This window comes from Nyctibius grandis, chromosome 1 (assembly GCF_013368605.1).
Source record: "Nyctibius grandis isolate bNycGra1 chromosome 1, bNycGra1.pri, whole genome shotgun sequence".
Taxonomy (NCBI): Eukaryota; Metazoa; Chordata; class Aves; order Nyctibiiformes; family Nyctibiidae; genus Nyctibius; species Nyctibius grandis.
Window position 1 is genome coordinate 128,584,161 of NC_090658.1, and position 18,528 is coordinate 128,602,688.

At 41.8% G+C, this 18,528-nt stretch overlaps 1 protein-coding gene across 1 annotated transcript in view; it reads left to right on the top strand.

The window, feature by feature from the left end:
- TFAP2D (transcription factor AP-2 delta) overlaps positions 1–18,528 on the top strand; it is a 50,452-nt gene that overhangs the window by 16,836 nt on the left and 15,088 nt on the right. Inside the window, exons 5-7 of the mRNA XM_068412843.1 lie at positions 2,366–2,484; positions 9,816–9,957; positions 16,852–16,965. Coding sequence (XP_068268944.1) covers positions 2,366–2,484; positions 9,816–9,957; positions 16,852–16,965 — 375 coding nt within the window. The remainder of the gene's footprint in view (positions 1–2,365; positions 2,485–9,815; positions 9,958–16,851; positions 16,966–18,528) is intronic.

Below are 18,528 nucleotides of genomic sequence, written 5' to 3' on the forward strand. Positions count from 1 at the left end.
ACCAGAGCTAAAAGTCTGACTTCTTGTTGAGAAACTATTTCAAAGTAAATTGTTTTACCAAGTGTAGTTCCAGCCGTCATTCATCAAAAACCTAAAACATGGAGGCGTAGGAATGTTTTTTTCTCCCATTCTCCCTTGAATGCCTTTTGATTACAGAAAAGATAGACTTAGCAGAATACGTTGGTTTTATTTTTCTCGTTGTGAGATACTGGAGGAGAAGCAAGTTATTATGTACAATTTTGCCTCTGACTCTTCGCTGACCAGAGTAGACACCTGCAGAGACCGGTAGTAGAGAGGAGGAAAGTGGCAGGCTGTGCCTCACATTGCAAGTGGAAAACAAGGAGGCAACTGTAATTCAGCCAGGCATATGTAAGTCACAATGTCCCCGAGGCATCAACTTAGGTGGCATAAGCTACTTGAATGTCCTTTGATCAAAACTAGCTGGAAAGTCATAGGCTATTTCACTGCTGTCACTGAAGGCCACACTGATCCTTGTACTCACACTGAAAGTCATTTTAGCCAACCTACGATATCCTAAGATATGTAGTAGACCAAGAGCTGTCTCAAGCCATCTTGCAGAGTAAGAACTATAGATTGCAAAATTGTTTCAGGGGCACAGCCCCATTTACCTGCCTTTACAGGTGTTGAAATCCAAAATCTACATCCACAAAAGATTTCCTGTTACTGCTTCAGGAGAGGCTTTCAGCTAATAGTCATAGAAATGTTCACTTTAAATACTCATTCCACAGACTTCAATATCAGTGCAAGCTATTAAGAATGAGAGGGCATCAGTCTGAACATGGGGATTCATTTCTCTCTTTGATTAAAACATTAGAATGATCCCCATAAGCTTTTGACCCAGACCAAATATCACTCTTCCAAATCAACCCTGGGTATGGTTCAGGAGTTAGCAAAAGCCAGAGACTACTCCCAGACACCAGTTTGGATGCACTAATTCTGTTTTACAAGGCAGAGAGTGTAAATGAATAGATTTGGTTAGGCTATACCTGTAGGTGTCACAAACAGAGAACAGCCTCAAGCACTGTGTAGTTGACCAGCAGAGATGTAGCAAAACCAAACCTTGTTCATGGTTTCCTGAAACCTGGCAGGGCTGGTTTTGCATCCTGTCAGCAGTCAGCACCTAGGTATTTCTCCAGCTAGCTTTTCTTCAGAATTAAGTGCTCCCAGAAGACACACCCTGACATACAATATGATCAGGGTTGTGGTACCTCTCAGTGAGTAAAAATGACCATCCAAATGGTGGTATTCCAAGTTTGGTTCCTTCCTTTGCCTGAAGGAACTTAAACCTGCACCTCAAAACATCTAGTTAGGCATGCTTAATACTCCATGATTGATTATTCTAAGCTGAGGGCTCCTCAGTCTCATTTGGGGCTAATTAAATATTTGTTTGACAAAAGTAAAGGTGTAACTGTAATGATGACCCTATTATCTAATGACCATTCGAGATGGGAGAGATCTGGGTTCCAGTCATTTCTCTATTCAATGTTTAAACATTTTAACATTCGTTATTCACTGCCAGCTAGCTGCTGTATTTGTCTAAAAGACACAGGTTAAAATTCCGTCAGGCTGAGCAAGAAATTGAACCTACATCTGCTGCATAAGTGGATATGTCTCAAATGCTTCAAACATAGAGGTGTGGGATGCACCAGGAAGCATTCGTGAGAACAAAGTGACGTAGGCATTTGGGATAGGGGCATAGATAGTCAATGATGGCTGGAATTTTAGCTTCACTGTCTCCTATTGCCTTATCCGTCTTTCTTGTAAGTATTGGGCTTTGTAGACTACATTTCTAAGTAGCCAGATCTCTACATAAATTACACAGGGATAGCTGGAGCTGGGTTCCACATAGACACACACATTTGAGTAGTCATCTGGCTTCCTTTCATAGTCAGGTGAGAGAGATGGGTGAAGTCTCCTCATTCTGTTTAATATTATTCTAGAAGTGTGTGTTTCTCTCTTGATTGACTTGGGAGCCTGGGGTGGCTAGATACGATACAAGCGGCTGCACTGTCAATATTTATATTCAGTCATTACAATCCCAGGCTCGGTGCCCAAATCAGGACTATGGGTTCCACTAGCTGGAAAGCTGTCTGAAGAGCTGATGCCTCTGTGACAGGTATTAAAACGTCTAACGCTGTCAAAGGACCAATATGAAAGACTCGTAGAGGGAGAGCAGGACACTAAGAGTACAGCTCTGAAAGATTTTCCATTGATGTCATTAGCGCAGGCATCACCTCACACATTTGTCAGTAAGGTGTGTATGATTTCTAGACTTACATTAATGTGAGAAAAAAAAATGCAGAATAAAGACAAGTTTCTCTCTCCTACTGTTCTCTTGTGATAGAGCAAAATCCAAGAATGGAGGACGCTGCTTGCGAGAAAAATTAGACAGACTGGGACTGAATTTGCCTGCAGGAAGAAGAAAAGCAGCAAATGTCACACTCTTGACTTCCCTGGTAGAAGGTAGGGTTTATTATATTGCAATATTATATAATCATCATTAAAATATTTCCTTGTATACAACACTTTTCAGCCACCGTGTTGGATATCATAATCTGTATTTTGTACCAAGAGGAGGATTGACTTGCCTAAAGACAGAGACAGAATGAGTGGCAAAATGGAAGTTCACTCTGAGATGCTTTGGCTCCCAGCAAGTGGTTTGGTCCTGCAGTTTCCTCAGCATTGATCTGTACTTTCTGTGACGGGATTTGACTTACAAACTGATGATCCAAGTGTTCTTATGAGAGAGATGAATGTCTTGTATCAACTCTATAAGTAGGTTTGTTTATCCTCCTTTTTTTTTCACTTGTGAATTTCCTGGAGCTGATCCAAAAATGTGATTATTTTTTTTTCCCATAAGAAGACATAATATTTAGACAAGAATTTTCCCCCCATACATAAATTAATGAAATCTGTTTTCTGATAAACTCTAGACAGGCCCAGGAGATACTTTCTTGGCCTTTATTTGTTCTTTAAATATCATTCACCAAATACTGTCGGGCTTTTCAAACCTTCAGCTGGGAGATGAAGGTTCAAACCCCTCAGGCAAAGGGAAGAATACCTGAATCCCTTCTACTCTGGGTGAATGCACTAAGTACTCAGTTTGTTGTCTGGCTGCAAGTAGCAGCTCTGGGAATTTCAGATCCCCTCCTCCTTGATGTTGAGAGCACTCAGCTCATCCTAAAGGTCAGCACCTTCTCGGATCATAACCTGAAAGGTCCATAAAGATTTAGGCATGTAGGCTGATGTCTCAGCACGTATTACCACAGAATCACAGAATTACAGAAAGGTTGAGGCTGGAAGGGACCTCTGGTGATCTTCTAGTCCAACCCACCTGCTCAAAGCAGGGTCAATTAGAAGAGGTTGCTCAGCACCTTGTCTAGTCAGGTTTTTAATATCTCAAAGGATGGAGAAATAGTGCTGGATCCACAACGATGGACATTTTTCACCATCTAAAAGGAGGGACTAAGGTTCTCAGGGGCCACTGAGCACACAGAACTACAATGGGGCTACTCTGAAATACAGGTGTGTCCGTATCACACCTGCTTGTAATAAAGAGAAAACCATAATGGAGTTACAGGCTTAGAAAAGGGAGTTTTCTCCCCCAGTTTAGAGGAGTAAGGACTGTTCCTACTTTCACAGTCTTTCAGGCATCTTGGGTCTTAGCAGGGAAGAATAAACAGAGCTATGTGGCCAGCTACTCATTCATTAGAAGAGATTGACAGTGAGGAAGCTCTCTTTCAACTGCTGGCCTGGGATTGACGTCAAAGTACCTTTACTGTAAGTCAGAATTAGATTCCTTTTTCCCAGGGGCGGAGCTGCACTTGCATCCCTGCCCTTTACTCAAAGCCAATACCAAATCTATTATCAGTTTTATGGTGTTGCTTTTGTTCTTGGACTGCCTTAAACAATTAGGACACTGCCTTTGTATCCTAAAGATATATACTGAGGAGACTGAGCTCATTTTGACAGAGACCTGTTTGCACAGACATCCTCATAATGAATTTTGTCTACCGTAATTTTTGGGAAAGACAGCACCATGTATGTTGACTTTCCAACAGAAAACAAAATGAAGCTCATTTTCTGTCTATGTAACCAATCCTCAGTCAAACTTGGCAGTGCTCATTGAAGTTTATTATCACTAAAGATCCTCACAATCTTCAATGTATTGAGGCCTTTAATATCTCTGTAAGTTAAGAATGTGCTCAACCTCTTGAATATCTGTTTGAGGTAAGAAAAGGCAAAAGTAGTTGTATGGTGATCAGGTATATTGACCAAAGCCATCTTAAAAGTCTCTGACATAACTAATACTTCTCTTCCTCTAAAACGGAATAAAATAATTGAGTTTTTGGGGGTACTGCTAAGTATAACAGAGGAACTGCAATGGATTTCTAGGCTGTAGTAGTCATGTGAAGATCCAGACTTTATGAAAAATATTCTGTGTTTTCTGCAAACTTCTTTTGGAGTTCATCATGGCTGCTGGGTGTTTACTGTTATTCTTGTTTTGGTTGGGTTACATTTTTAGTGTCTTTGGTAGGGACTTCTTGGGTCCAGAGTAAGAATTGTTTGACAGATTGGTTCTGTTCTTTATGTTGTCATCTGCATAAATCAGTACAATGGGTGGAAAGACAGAGTGGGAGAATGAGCTCAGCATTGCAAGACTGTCCCCAGCGTATGGGACATAGCTCTGTGCAACCTGTAGGTGAGGGATGCCCTCTAGTGCCTAGATGAGATGAAGGGAAAGGTCATTTTTCTTACCAGCTCTAAAATGAAAATTCCTACATCTTAGCTAATATAATAAAGGCTCCTCCATTAAATATGAGCATTGCCAAGACTAAGCCTTACTGCGGGCTCAAAGAAGTCCTCCCCAGTAGGAGCAAGAAAGGATGCGAGAAGAGGGGAGATGTTCCCATCTGGACAGGTCACTTATAAGGTAGAGACATAGCAGAAATGTTATTGCAGATGCAGGTAAAAGCGATGTATGAATGAATTTTAAAACCATAGTCTTATTTACGAAAGTCAGAAAAAACAGTTACAAAAAATCTAGAATTTCTTTTCCTGTCAAACCTAATTCAGACACTAAGTTTTCTAGACATAGAATTGACTGCATTCATCATTTAGGGACAAAAATTCTTGAGAAAAATAGGTCAGTGGTTACTTTTTTTCACCCTGCTATCAACTGTCACACTTCTACCCCACCAGCCTTTGTTTAAATGTCCTTGCACTTGTTCCTTCTCCCTTCTCACCCTACAAATAGAAAAAAACTTTCCTTCCACCTCCCGCTTGTCCCTCCTCCTCCTGGGTAGCATTTCTGCTGGGTAGAGCATCTGGAGGAGGCGAAGCCAAGGAGAGAGTAGGAGGTTCAGATGCCGAGGGTCCCTCTCCTGGGACACAGTTTCTGCCTTCACTCTGCATAGGAGCATCTCTCACTCTTGCTAGACCCTGGGGACGCCCACGCTGCTCCTTGCACCTGCCCACAGAAGCCTGTCAAGGTACACGGGCTGGTCTCTCTGCTGAGGCTTTCCAGAGCTGTCTCTACCAATTCAGCTTCAGCAACTGTCCTTATCCATCATGCAAAGTTCTCTGGTCAATTGTCAAATTATATAGGAAAGGCAGCACTGCCTATAGCTGCAAAGCCATGTGCTGGATTGAAGGAGAACGAGTCAGTGATCCCCAGCACCCACTCTTTGCCTCTGCAGGAGTAAAGAGCTGGGGATATTGCACACAGGGAAATCTTATTTTAGATTGAAACAAGGTAACTGGCTATAAAAGCCAGGGATTTTAGGGGTTCCTACCTTTAGTATGACTCCTCTCTGAAAAAAATAATAACTAGGCAGAAGAAGGCAAATCTAAGGTGAAAGAAAAGAGGTCAGTTCATCCATATTTCCAACATTTCCACATTCTCCTCTAGAATAAATGTTTGTCCAAATTATGAACTAGAAAGAAAATAACATCTTTTATGACATTTTGTACAAACTACTTTCCCCCACCAAGCAGACTTATTTCCTACTCTGCAGTAACACAAGGGACCTCTATTTGCTAAGATTAATAAAAAATAATATGTATAGAAGTATAACACAATCCACTTCTAAATAGCTCATCATTCCGTCCCAGTTCAAAATTAGATCTTTGCTCAACAATGAGATATGAGAAATCATGTTCTGCAGAGCATTTTCATGTCCAGTTTTCTATTTTTATTTACAATTTGATGTTGTAATTTAGAATACCTATTCCTTACATCATACGGAAGTGCATGCTTATATGAATGCATATGCATACTTAATAATGTGCATTCCTAATATATATAATCTTTCCATTTCCAGTAAAAATATATTTTAAAAATATATTTAAAAATTTGTAGATTTATTTTTTCACAATAAGTACATTTGTATATACATTTATACCTATATATATTCACAAGCAGATAAGTAATTTTGTTTCATTTTGCTTAGCATTTTATCTCTTCATATACCATTAACATTCAATCATAATCCCAGCTCCACATAAAATCGACAAGTTTTATACTTCTGTATAATTTTCTCAGATCAGAAAAACAGTTTAGTGTAATTTTCTCTTCTTTAGTAAATAATATACACCATCTTTGGAAAGACAAGTTTGAGTGACAATTCATATTTTCATTCCTTTTTTTTTTTACATTAAGTGACAACATACAAATTTCAGTTAGTTGTTGACCATGTTAAATAAACGCCTACATTTCATCACATAAAGTTTTGCTCTTTTGAAGAAACCAAGACTTTTCCAATGGCTAAATGTTTAAACTCTTTGTTGACTACATTCCTCGTATTGTTACTTGGATCTCACTGGGACCAGGATAGAGCTGTTTGGAGAATCGTAATTCCACCTGATAACACCTTCAATGGGTTTGACTTTCATCTTCTTTCCACACTGGTATGAAAACAAACCTATCAAGTGTTTTCATGGAGTTTGATTGAAAAGAAAAACCTGGTACTCTTCTGTAGTTGACTTACTCTTCAAGTCTGTCTTTAAGGAAGACTAAAAGCATAGCTGAAATAGAAATTTTGAAGCATCTCTACAGAAATTTAGAAGCTATGGCTTAAATTTGTACCCTTTCTCATCCATGTAGAAGTCTGGGATAGATGTTTTAAGTGCAAAACTGGCAGTCAGCTATATGCCTGTTCATTCTGACTCAGTTAACATACAACTAAAATCCATTTTAATTTCACTGAAAATTATTTTACTTTTCCAGAAGTTGTAAACTAAATGGAAGCTATTTCTCCTTTCAACTCAGAGATAGTGGTTGCTTGTTAATCTCTCATTCTTTTTAGGCATACTGGAAAAATCCAAATAATGCAGATGATTTTGAGTATAATCTTCAATTTTTGCATGTAAAATTGGTTACAGCTGCGAAGGTTGTTGTTGACTGGTGTCAGCAAATGAATTCTCTGGGAGTAGCGCATGTATTTTACTAGTACCTGAATCCAGTTAGATCAGATAAATACATAACAAAGTATTTGCTTGTGACAATGAAAGGTATTTTTCTGGTAAAAACTCCAATGACTGACAGAAGGGGAAACAATGAAGTCTGAAAAGGTGGAGAACAGAGATCGGAATAGAGTCAGTGAATGTGGTCCCTTATGCTTCATGCTGACCCTGGCGCAGGACTGCTGCTCCCAACGAAGTTTCTATCTTCCTTGACTTGGCCAGGTCTGCACAGAGCAGATCCAGTCTTGCTTGGGGGTGGGATTCATCTCACCATCTCTGTCGTTGTTGTATCTGTCTTCTCATGTCACATTGTAGTCAATAGGGAGAAATCAGCACTTCTGGGTGATTAACAATTAAATTAAATTAATAATTAAACATTTGATTAGGTTGCTCAGAAAACCTGCAGAATCCCCATGGGTGGAAATATTCAAGACTAGTCTTGAGAAGTCCATTAATAACCTAATCTAAGGCCATGCTTTCAACAGAATGTGATCTCCTGAATTCCCTTCTAACCCAGACTTTTCTATAATTCCTCCGATTCACTTTTGCCTTCTGCTTTAGAATGGGATGATACACGTTTTAAGTGCTAGCTTGTCACCGCTGACTTGAAAGTGTTAGGTCAGATGTCAATATTGACATTAGTCAGAGGAATTCCACTGCACATGTTCTCAAAGGGAAGTGTTAAAGATCTTGCATTCCTCCTAAAAGTTCACCTGGAGCATCAGCCTGGTCTCCAAGGAGCCAGGGTCCAAAACCACCTCTCATGATGGCGATCAAATACATAACTCTGAAAAAAAGAAAAATAAAACAAAAAACACACAACACTCTAACCCCAAAATTATTCTGGAGCTCATCTCAGTCACTCATGCAGATGTGCTACAACGTACACTTCTGGTAGCTGACCTATTTCTACCTTCTATGATGAGATGAGAGCAAGTGTCATCTGGAAGTGCTTATTTCCCACCAGGGAAAGACTAACTTAGGCACAGATGTTCACACTCTAGGCAGCCGTGTTTGATCAGATAAATCCCACACTAAGGTTGTCAGAGTCACAGCACACAGGCCACAGTGTTCAGTAAACCCTAAAATAAATTCCTGGGTTCTCTAAGCTAATGGAGAAGGACAGGTTCTTCCAGAGGCATTTGGCACCCAGCATGGAGTTGGGTTATGGTGTCCAGTCTCTGTAGTGAGGTAGAGAGGTGTTCAGTGCCTGCCTCTGTCACAGACTTCTCATAAAGCCTAATCAAGCCACCAATCATGCCTTGATTTCCCCACCTATAAAACAACAACTGCGATCTTTATTGTCATCCCTTTTTATTTTGCTGGTCAATTTTTATTGTAATGTCTTTGGAAACAGGATTGTTTCTTGTGCCCTACGAGCACAAGGGTCTGCTCATCTTTGTGGGGCACCTGTGCCTGCTGACTTAACCCCCATGCAAATATGCTGAAATGTGTGGTATCCCCACAGCTCTCTCCTGGGGTAGAAGGCTATTCTCCCTTTAGAGACAGAGAAGTGAAAGCACCAAAGGCTGAATCTTAACTCTTCAGAGTGATTTATTCCTACCGTCTACTAATTTCTATGCCTTAAATATCTCCCTTATGAGGAGAGGCTGAGGGAGCTGGGTCTCTTTAGCTTGGAGAAGAGGAGACTGAGGGGTGACCTCATTAATGTTTATAAATATGTAAAGGGCAAGTGTCATGAGGATGGAGCCAGGCTCTTCTCAGTGACATCCATTGACAGGACAAGGGGCAACAGGTGCAAGCTGGAACACAGGAGGTTCCACATAAATATGAGGAAAAACTTCTTTACAGTGAGAGTAACCGAACACTGGAACAGGCTGCCCAGAGAGGTTGTGGAGTCTCCTTCTCTGGAGACATTCAAAACCCGCCTGGACACGTTCCTGTGTGACATGATCTAGGTAATCCTGCTGCGGCAGGGGGATTGGACTAGATGATCTTTCGAGGTCCCTTCCAATCCCTAACATTCTGTGATTCTGTGAAATATCAATGATGAACTGGGCTTACAAAACTTGAGCAGCTGCCCAGTACTCACTAGTGGCAGGGGAGGGAGCTAAACCCAAGTATCTTGACTAGTATTTTCTCACAAGAGGAATAACCTCCCTGTCTTCTAGCTGGCACCATCTGATGTCTAAGCATGAGCAGGCCAAACAGGCTGAAGTATGTAACTGAGGTTGGGAATGAATGTCTACAAAAGAGATTTGTTATTGTATTATTATCTTTTTTAAGAGTGGAAGAAATTCTGTAAACATCATCATAATAATAATAACAATAACCCTAAAATCTAAATGACCCGCTTTGTTTGCCCACAGGAGAAGCATTACATTTGGCCAGAGATTTCGGCTACACCTGTGAAACAGAGTTCCCTGCCAAGGCTGTAGGAGAGCACATTGCCAGACAGCACATGGAACAGAAAGAGCAGACGGCAAGGAAAAAGATGATCCTAGCGACAAAGTAAGAAGAGAGGGGAAATTAAAAAAAGAAATCTGTCTGTCACTTCTCCATTTTGGATCTGGGGGCTGGGGAGGGAAGAGTGTGAGTATGGAGCTGGGCTTGCGGTGACTGCTATCACAACAGTGCTCCCTGACAGCTAGTGAGAGCAATCCTCTTTAGAGATGATGTATGAGGAACCTTATTTACTGCGATGAGGTTTCAGTGGCTATGCTCTCATTGCCTGCAGTTGAGGAGGCTCGTACATCTTCTCAGATGTTTTGGTTTAGATGAGAGCAGGGGACAGTATTACATGGTAAGATCTATAGGACAGAAACTGGCTTTATCTCTTGTTTGCATGTAAGCAGGAGACTTAAACCTATTTTTTTCAGTTAACTGAAGTATTAGTTACTGTGGGATAATTATTATTAGTCTGCTGAGGGAGAGCTGGTTTGCAGAGGGACAGATCCTCTCTGGATGGAAATTGCAAGAGTTCCGCTGAAGTCAAAGGCGCTGGAACAATGTACACTAGTGGGGGAGCTTTGCTAAAGCCATTAAAGACACACAGAGACACCTGACTTTGCCCTAGACAAGCCACTCACCTCCCTGGAGCAGTAACATCATGTGAGGATAACATTTCATCTAGGTTAATTGGCCTTGATGAGGGAGGAATTAGCCTTCATGAGCCACGGGAAACAAGAATAAATAGTCTGCATGGAGCAATGTAGACCTACGCTGGGTGTGTAGTATGCCTGCATGGGGTAGCCTTGAATATAATCGTACTCTTCCTGAGTTTACTGCCATGTTACACAGTGAGGCTGCAGGAGAGCTGAGGACAGAAACCAGAGCTCTTAAACCATCATCTACCTATTTGTCCCAGTGCTGGAAATGTTTGGGGATCATCCAGGCCGGGATATATCCAACACAGAGGAATTACCCTGCCGTAGGGGAGAAGGCAGACCAGCCACAGGATTGTCCTTTGTATCCCAGTGTCCTTCTTTTGTCTATTTGTGGATTTCTGGCCTTGGTGTCCCTTTTGTACCCAGAGCTCTTCACCCTGAATGTGATCCAGAGATGACATTCATTGAAACATCCCAGGCTTATGAATCCCGTGAATACAGCCTGTGATCCTTCCCTGGGGTGATAAGCAGAGCACCATGCAGCTCAGGGGATATTTGCTGGTTGTGAAGGTGGTGAGAGACCTCACACATCATTGCTCCTAAGTCCCTTGTAGATTAAAAGGAATAATATAAGTGGAATATGATCTTATTCTTACCTACATCCACATTAGTTTTAAGGGCCCAAGGGGTTTCAGAGATATGAGAATAAACCAGTCAGCAAGAAGCAGCTCCTCTCTGCAAGTTGTGTCTCCCCATGGCTGTATAGCCCATTAACAATCTGTCCCTCTATGTATGAGCTGATTGTACTGCTGGGCAGTACAACCTAAGCAGGAGTTGAGATTGTAAGTTGCTCCAGCTGGAAGATTTGTCCCATTTATAAAATGTTACTCAACCATAATGATACAAATCTTCCCCCTTCTTTTCTAGCTCTATGGAGAGATCACATTGCCATGGGTTGTAACAATCAGTGGGTAACTGTTATGTCCAAAGGCTGTCCAACTAAGAGACTAATAAGTGTCCCTACTCCTTCTCACTACTTCATGCTTACTTTCCCACCCCCTCTTCTACTGAATTGGAGAGTCATGGGCATGCACTACTCCTAACCCCCATGAAGTTTGGGCTTGTAGGCTGTTATCCTGCACTTGTAAGGAACAAAATTACTTTTTCCCCCCCTTCATCGGTTAAAAGCACCAGCAAATCGATCAGAGAGGTCTGTCGATAATGCAAGGATAGGCCATATCCTACGGCAGTCAGGGTGCTTGTAACAGGGACAGATGGGTCAATGTGTGTGCTGCTACTGCCCTCTCCTGCCTGGAAGGAGAACAGTGAGTCACAGACCAGCCCTGTCCAGATACTACAGGAGACACAGGTCCATGACATTGTAATATTAACATGGTATTTCCCAGCCATGCTTCCATGTGTCTGATAGTATGTACTCTAGTCATTTGTCAGGAGCTTCAATTATTCACTAGGCACATATAAGCCCTAGGCTTGCAGTTTCAGTAATTTCACAGCTGCCCTGCCTCATGCGCTTGTGAGTTATGACACCAGAAGAAGTGATGGAATGTTATGCTGTCACCAAAAATGACACTGAAATTCCAGGCTGGTAAAATCACTCATTGCATGTTTTGCCTATGGAAAGAAATGGAGTGCCATTGCCTGTGTGTGTTGCCACTGTCCGCTCTGGGACAGAGCCAGAAGCCCATAGAAATGTGTCTTTGGCAGAACTGATGATATCTTCCACATGTGGGATCTTGAGAAAAAATAAGGGGAAATAACAAAATTATTTCCACATTTCCTAGTATGTAGATGAAACTCCATTCTGGATTCGGACATCCAGAGCTTCAGAGGCTTGATTCAGTTGCCCATAGGCACCTACTGTCACTTGAGATGAACTGGGTTGTCCAGCTTGGTTACCAGCTGCTGCTCCAGAAGCACACAGGTGTCTTTTTGTTACTGTGTTGTATCTGCCAGTTATTATGTATCGCTTTGGTACTACATATCTATGTGTGGAGCCCTTAACATCTACAATGCAGAAGTCTCTGGTGTCCAGTAGGAGATCCCAGTGTTATCAAGGGCACCCATACCTTGTAATCAAGCAATTCACCCACCCTGAATGGAAGTAGTTCAGCTGCCATGCACAGAAGTGTGGCCCATGGGCTAGTGAAGGCTAAAGACTGCTACTTTAGATGCCAATAGCCCTCTTTAACACATGGAGGCCACCGAGCTTAAGGTAACACTCTTCACAGCCCTACCTGGTCTGAGGCTATGTTGATAGTAATACAGTGACTGAAATAAGGACCATTTTCTATCATGGAACAAACAATTTTCATTGTGTTAAACTACCTGACCATTTTCTCTTGGAAATGGTGTCTCACATTTGCTAACTCAGGACCTGCCTAGTAGTAATTGATGTAACATGATGGTGCCATGGCCTGTTCTAACAATTTGATGGTCTAGACAATGAAGAATCAGAACCGCCTTACTTGACAGTTATCATGGAAAGAAGAGATGATTGGGTTGTGGAGTCACCACACAGCGCAGAACACAAGTGACAACAAGGGCAGGATGGGAGTGAAGCAAGCTTTGGTAAAGAGCTGAAAGGATAAGGAAGGAATAAATAATGGGAGGACCTGGTCTCCCATGACTGTCTTTCTCTGCACTCACCTCCTTTGACTGAGTAGATGATTGTCTGGGCACTCCAGCCTAAATTAAAAAGACTGAATTATCACAGTTGGCCAAAGGGTGCTGATATTGGCCTGTTAACCCTAGACTCTTTAGAAAGGCTTATCATAGAATGGTAAGAACGGTTTGGGTTGAAAGGGACCTTAAAGATCATCTAGTTCCAACCCTCCTGCCATGGGCAGGGACACCTTCCACTACACCAGGTTGCTCAAAGACCTCACCAGGGCCGTGTAGAGGGGCAGGATAATCTCCCTTGACCTGTTGGCCACACTTTTCTTAATGCACCCCAGGATACCATTGGCCTTCCTGGCCACAAGGGCACATTGTTGGCTCATGGTGAACTTGTTGTCCACCAGAACACCCAGGTCCTTCTCTGCAGAGCTGCTCTCCAGTAGATCAGCCCCCAACCTGTACAGGTGCATGGGGTTATTCCTCCCAGGAGGCACAAGGCCTTTCACATGAGAGAGGGGCAGACAGACACATTTACACAGACCAAAACAGAATAGTGTGAATAACAATTGTATTGTTGGGTTGCTTACAGCCAGTACAGAATAATCAACATCTGACTCATGACACTATGTGCCTAATTTGCTAGTTTTCTGAAAAGTAGCTCTGAGACCAGATGCACAGGACCTGCTGAGCATCTCTCTGATATCTGATCTTTGGATGTCTGGCAACTCTGCCACACTTGGAATATATCAGACTCACAGGCATGCATTTGCCCCACTCTTGTACTCATCGCAAGGCATTTGATTTGGCCACTGCTAGGGATAGGGTCATGGACTAGATGGGCTCTTGTTCAGATCCAGTACAGAATCTTTTATCTTTTCTTGATCATATACTGGAACATCTGACCATCTATCTACAAATTATTAGGTGCCTCCATTGCAGAAGTGACTAGGACATTTTTTTTTTATTAATCTATGCCCCCTAAGACAGCATAACCCTCTTTCTTTGCTTTTTCAAAGTCACAGTCCAACTCAGCAAATAATTTTCATCCCCTCTCCCTATCACTACCTCAGGTGATGTTTTATTGGTAGTGGAGGCTCTGAGACACCACTTTGTCTGGAAATCCCCTTGAAAAAAGTAGGTTACTGCCTTTTATGGGTTTTCATGTATAATAAAAAAGTTTCTTCTTTTCTTTCAATCTGCCAACACTCAGTAAAGACTTTTGACATGTGAAGATAGAAGGGAACTTAATTGCACACTTGGTTCTGACACTTTCCTTTGTCAAAATATAAGAACTTTTAAGATGAACATTTTCAACAGGTAGAAAGTAGAGGTTGGAGGAAGGAGAGAAGAACGATGCTGACAGGGACAACTGGGGATAGTAGATTGTTTAGAAGCCAAAATGACTGACTGTTTTCAGTTGTTGAAAGGAACTGTTTTTCCTCTAAGGACCTGATTCATTAAAACTGTATGCTGCACTTACATACATTTCTGCTGAATACCTCTCTTTGCCTGAAAGGCTAAGACGATACTGTCTTTTCAAGCAGTTGGTGTCTAGGTCTGTACAGATGACAAGCGTTTACAGAAATCAGGCTTGGATGAAGTCCAGCAGTACAGCAGGAAATAATAGTTTTCTGCATCTCCTCTCCTCTTAGTCAGTAGAGAGCTGTGATATCCAAAGTCTATGTCCAAAACTTGCAGAGCAACAGTGGTATAATGAAGAGTAAAAACAGGTTAGTATAGTTTTCTTGCTTGTAAATAGGCAGTGGAGAACCTTCTAAAGATCAAGAAGTTTACCCAGTTATTTTCCATTATGTCCCTGTCCTGAAGGAAAAGTTACAAGGTAATAATGAAGATCTTGAACTTTATCTAGGACCAGATGTTCAAAGAGTCTTCTAACAGAAATCATGGACCACAGAGATGCTCTTTAGTATTCAAAACTGGCCCCAGGCACAGTGATTCCGTCTGTGCTAACAAAGTAAACCATGCACACACTGAGTCATCATATTACAATTGTCCATATTATTAAAATGTTAGAATGGCTCCTTGAACTCTCACAAATATCTTCTGGGCATGTTCTGGGAGATAGCCCACACCAGAGTCCATTCTCAGGAAGACACCCTGTTTAGGAAGCTAGAAGAGCATAACTACATTGACCTTATCAGATGGTAACAATTTGCTTGAGGATATGAGAATGACCCCTGGCACTGCTTACTTTTCTAGGTGGTGTTGTTTATTAGGTTATGTGTAGTCATTGTGACCAGCATTAGGTCAATCCAACTGAGTGTCAGGCTAGTATCAGGCAACCCAACTCAATGTCCTGATCATCTGGTGGGCATCATGCCCTCCTGGCCCCACATTAAGTGCCAGATTTCCAGTACAGTCAATGGAGAATGGTATGCTCATTTGGAGAAGTCCTGAGAGAGAGATCCAGACACCTCTCCTTTTTTAATTAACTGTGTCATAAACCAATTGAAAGTAAGTGATGCCTTTTTGTGGAACCTTCTGTGTTCCAGCTTGCATCTGTAAATTTTCAGGTCTCTCTTAGTGTTAGGTCCTATATAGAGGTATCCCAGGGGATATTTTTAACCCCCAGGTGCCGAGGCATCCTGAGGGAAGGCCTGAGAGGGAGAGGAAAGACAACAAGACCATCCATCCTTTCCAAAGAAGTTGGGCTACTATGCTGATGGGAGACCAGGCAAGACAGAGCCTGAGTTCCCATTGCAAGGTGCCGAACTGGGGTCCCAGGTCCTACCTACTGAAAGTATGTGTTGCCCAGGAAACCATCATCAAGAAAAAAAGGAGATGATGAGGTTTACCTCACTTGCCTGTTTGTTATGTAGGCACTGACAGCTGAGTCACTGAGCTCCTTCTACAGTCACTGAAGTGAAAGAGGCACTGTTAGGATACAAGTCCTCTGGACTGCTATAGATATCTACTTTAGGCTACCTGATACATAGTAGAAATGTAAATAATTTAATGAATGCTTCAATAAGAAATGTAAATGGCTGCTGCTGGAATGAATTCTCACTCTGGATAGACCTGTGGGAGAGGTCTCAGTTGAGGATCCATCAGTTCTTCTGCCCCAGACTCTGCAAGGAAAGAGTATGGACATAAAAGGAAACTAGGAGAGCAAAGGCAGAACTTTCCTTCACAACTCCTAGTGCTCCATTTGTCTTAAGAGTTGGGGGTCAAGAAGGCAAGGCCAGAATGGCCAGGACTTTTGCTTGCAGCTAAACCAGTGCACACAGGCAAATGTACAAGCAGTAGTGTATTTGCACAAAGTCTTCAGGCATGTTCTAATGCTAGTTCATCATTTTCTTTAACCATAACCCTTGCTTCTAAGTAGGTGAGCTAAGACAGACTTAACAGTGCCAAGCTGGGTACAGTTCAGGAGAGAAATCACATTTTTAAATGCCAATGATAACATTGTTTCAGAGGGGAACTATTCTTCTTCAAGAGATTCTGTATGTTGCTGGCTCTGAGAATTTGGGGCAGGGAGGCAAGAGGGGGATTTGTTTGCCTTTAATTTATTTAACAATGGCTCTGCCAAACATTTCTGTTATGGATGAGATCACTCAGGATAAGGTGACAGTGTTATGGGAATCAGCTTTATGGGAAGGATTACACCTGTCTAATTTAAGAATTTCTATTTTCCTTTCAGACAAATATGTAAAGAATTCCAAGACCTTCTAAGTCAAGACAGATCACCCCTTGGATCCTCCAGACCGACTCCAATATTAGACCTCGACATCCAGAGACATTTAACACATTTCAGGTATGATTTTGAAAGAGGAACAGCTACCCAAAATTCATAATCTTTGTAAAGACGACATATGATGTTGTAACGATATTTGTTCCTTTACCTAGAAGACTATGATAAAGTCTATATTCTCTCTGTTGTCTGTGCCTGTTAAAAGCTCATGTTTACCCAGCAATGTGGTTCAGGCTAATTGCATTCATCCCACTTCAAGGACTACAGTCTGGGTTTGAGTAAGTAATTTTCTACATCTGCTGGTTAAATCTCCCCATCTGGCCAGACATTGCCTTGCTCTAGATGTGAGCCAAATTACAAGCCAACCAATAGACAAAGTGGATGGTCCAGAAATGTAGAAACACAGACTTGGAGCCATAATGACAATGTAGATGAATCAAAGTAGCAATAAAAGGATGAACAGTTAGGCTGCATCGTTACCAATTAAGTAAATAGTTTCAGAGCCTCCTCTATGCTACTGAGACCATTTGACATCAAATTACCATGAGCATACTGTTAACTCTTTGGCCTTCAAAGCAGACTGGCTTCATAGCAGACCACCTACTGGAACAGTCTTGTTACACTAATTCCTGAACAACACCCTAGAAAGGTCTGGGAGAATGCAAGATGGCTCAGAACAAAGAGCCAGAGACTGCTAATACATTTAGGCTCAGGTCCTGCGCCCATGCCCTAGCAATATTTAATTCACTGGTGTAGACAGCCTAAGAAACTGTTATGAAGAAAAGGACCCATGGTACACGCACACCAAGTAAAAACTTCATCAGAATTTTATCCAAGTTATGGATAAAAGCATATAAACAATTTGGGATCAGAAAGCTTTATGAGCCCAGGAGTTGCTGTACAACTTCACATTTTTGCTTTAGGCTATGTGATAGATACAGTTGAGAGCGAGATGGGAACTTCCAGAGGGCCACTTTGAAATAGTGGGGTCATCTAAGATATTAATCAAAGATAAGTGTGAGGAAACATCCTAGAGGTGCTCTTGTCTTTGCTCAGACACAGAGGTGAATATCTGACCAGCTGAGGCTACAGATTTGTATTTTTTTCTAGCTATTAACTGATATCTGAAAAAAACAACACGGAAAGAACTGTTCCAGAGGGTTGTTTACAGACCATAACACCAGGCATGTTCTTTAGGCCTGTAAAGCCTTAGAGCGATGTTGCGTATTCTTTAGCACAGCCAGCTGAGCTACTCTTCATTCATTGGCTGGGCAGGCAGCTTTTGTGTCGATTCATCTTCTAGTTATTAAGATTCTGATAGAGCATGAAGCACCTACCAGCCAGATGGTGGGGTGGTACCTAATGTTTAGTCCCTCAGACTTTGAATGGAATCCAAAATACCCACCATCCTACCTCTTCTATCTATCTCTTGGGGGGTGTGAAAAGACAAGGATAATGCCTGGTCCTCAAATGCACACATTCCCATTTATGTTTACACATAGCTGTGTGCATCCTATGCAAATACAAACACATCTAGACAACCTCACTTCTATTTTCATGCAGTGATGTGCACACACACATGCATACCACCTATGTCTATGTATACTTTCCCTTATACATGCACAT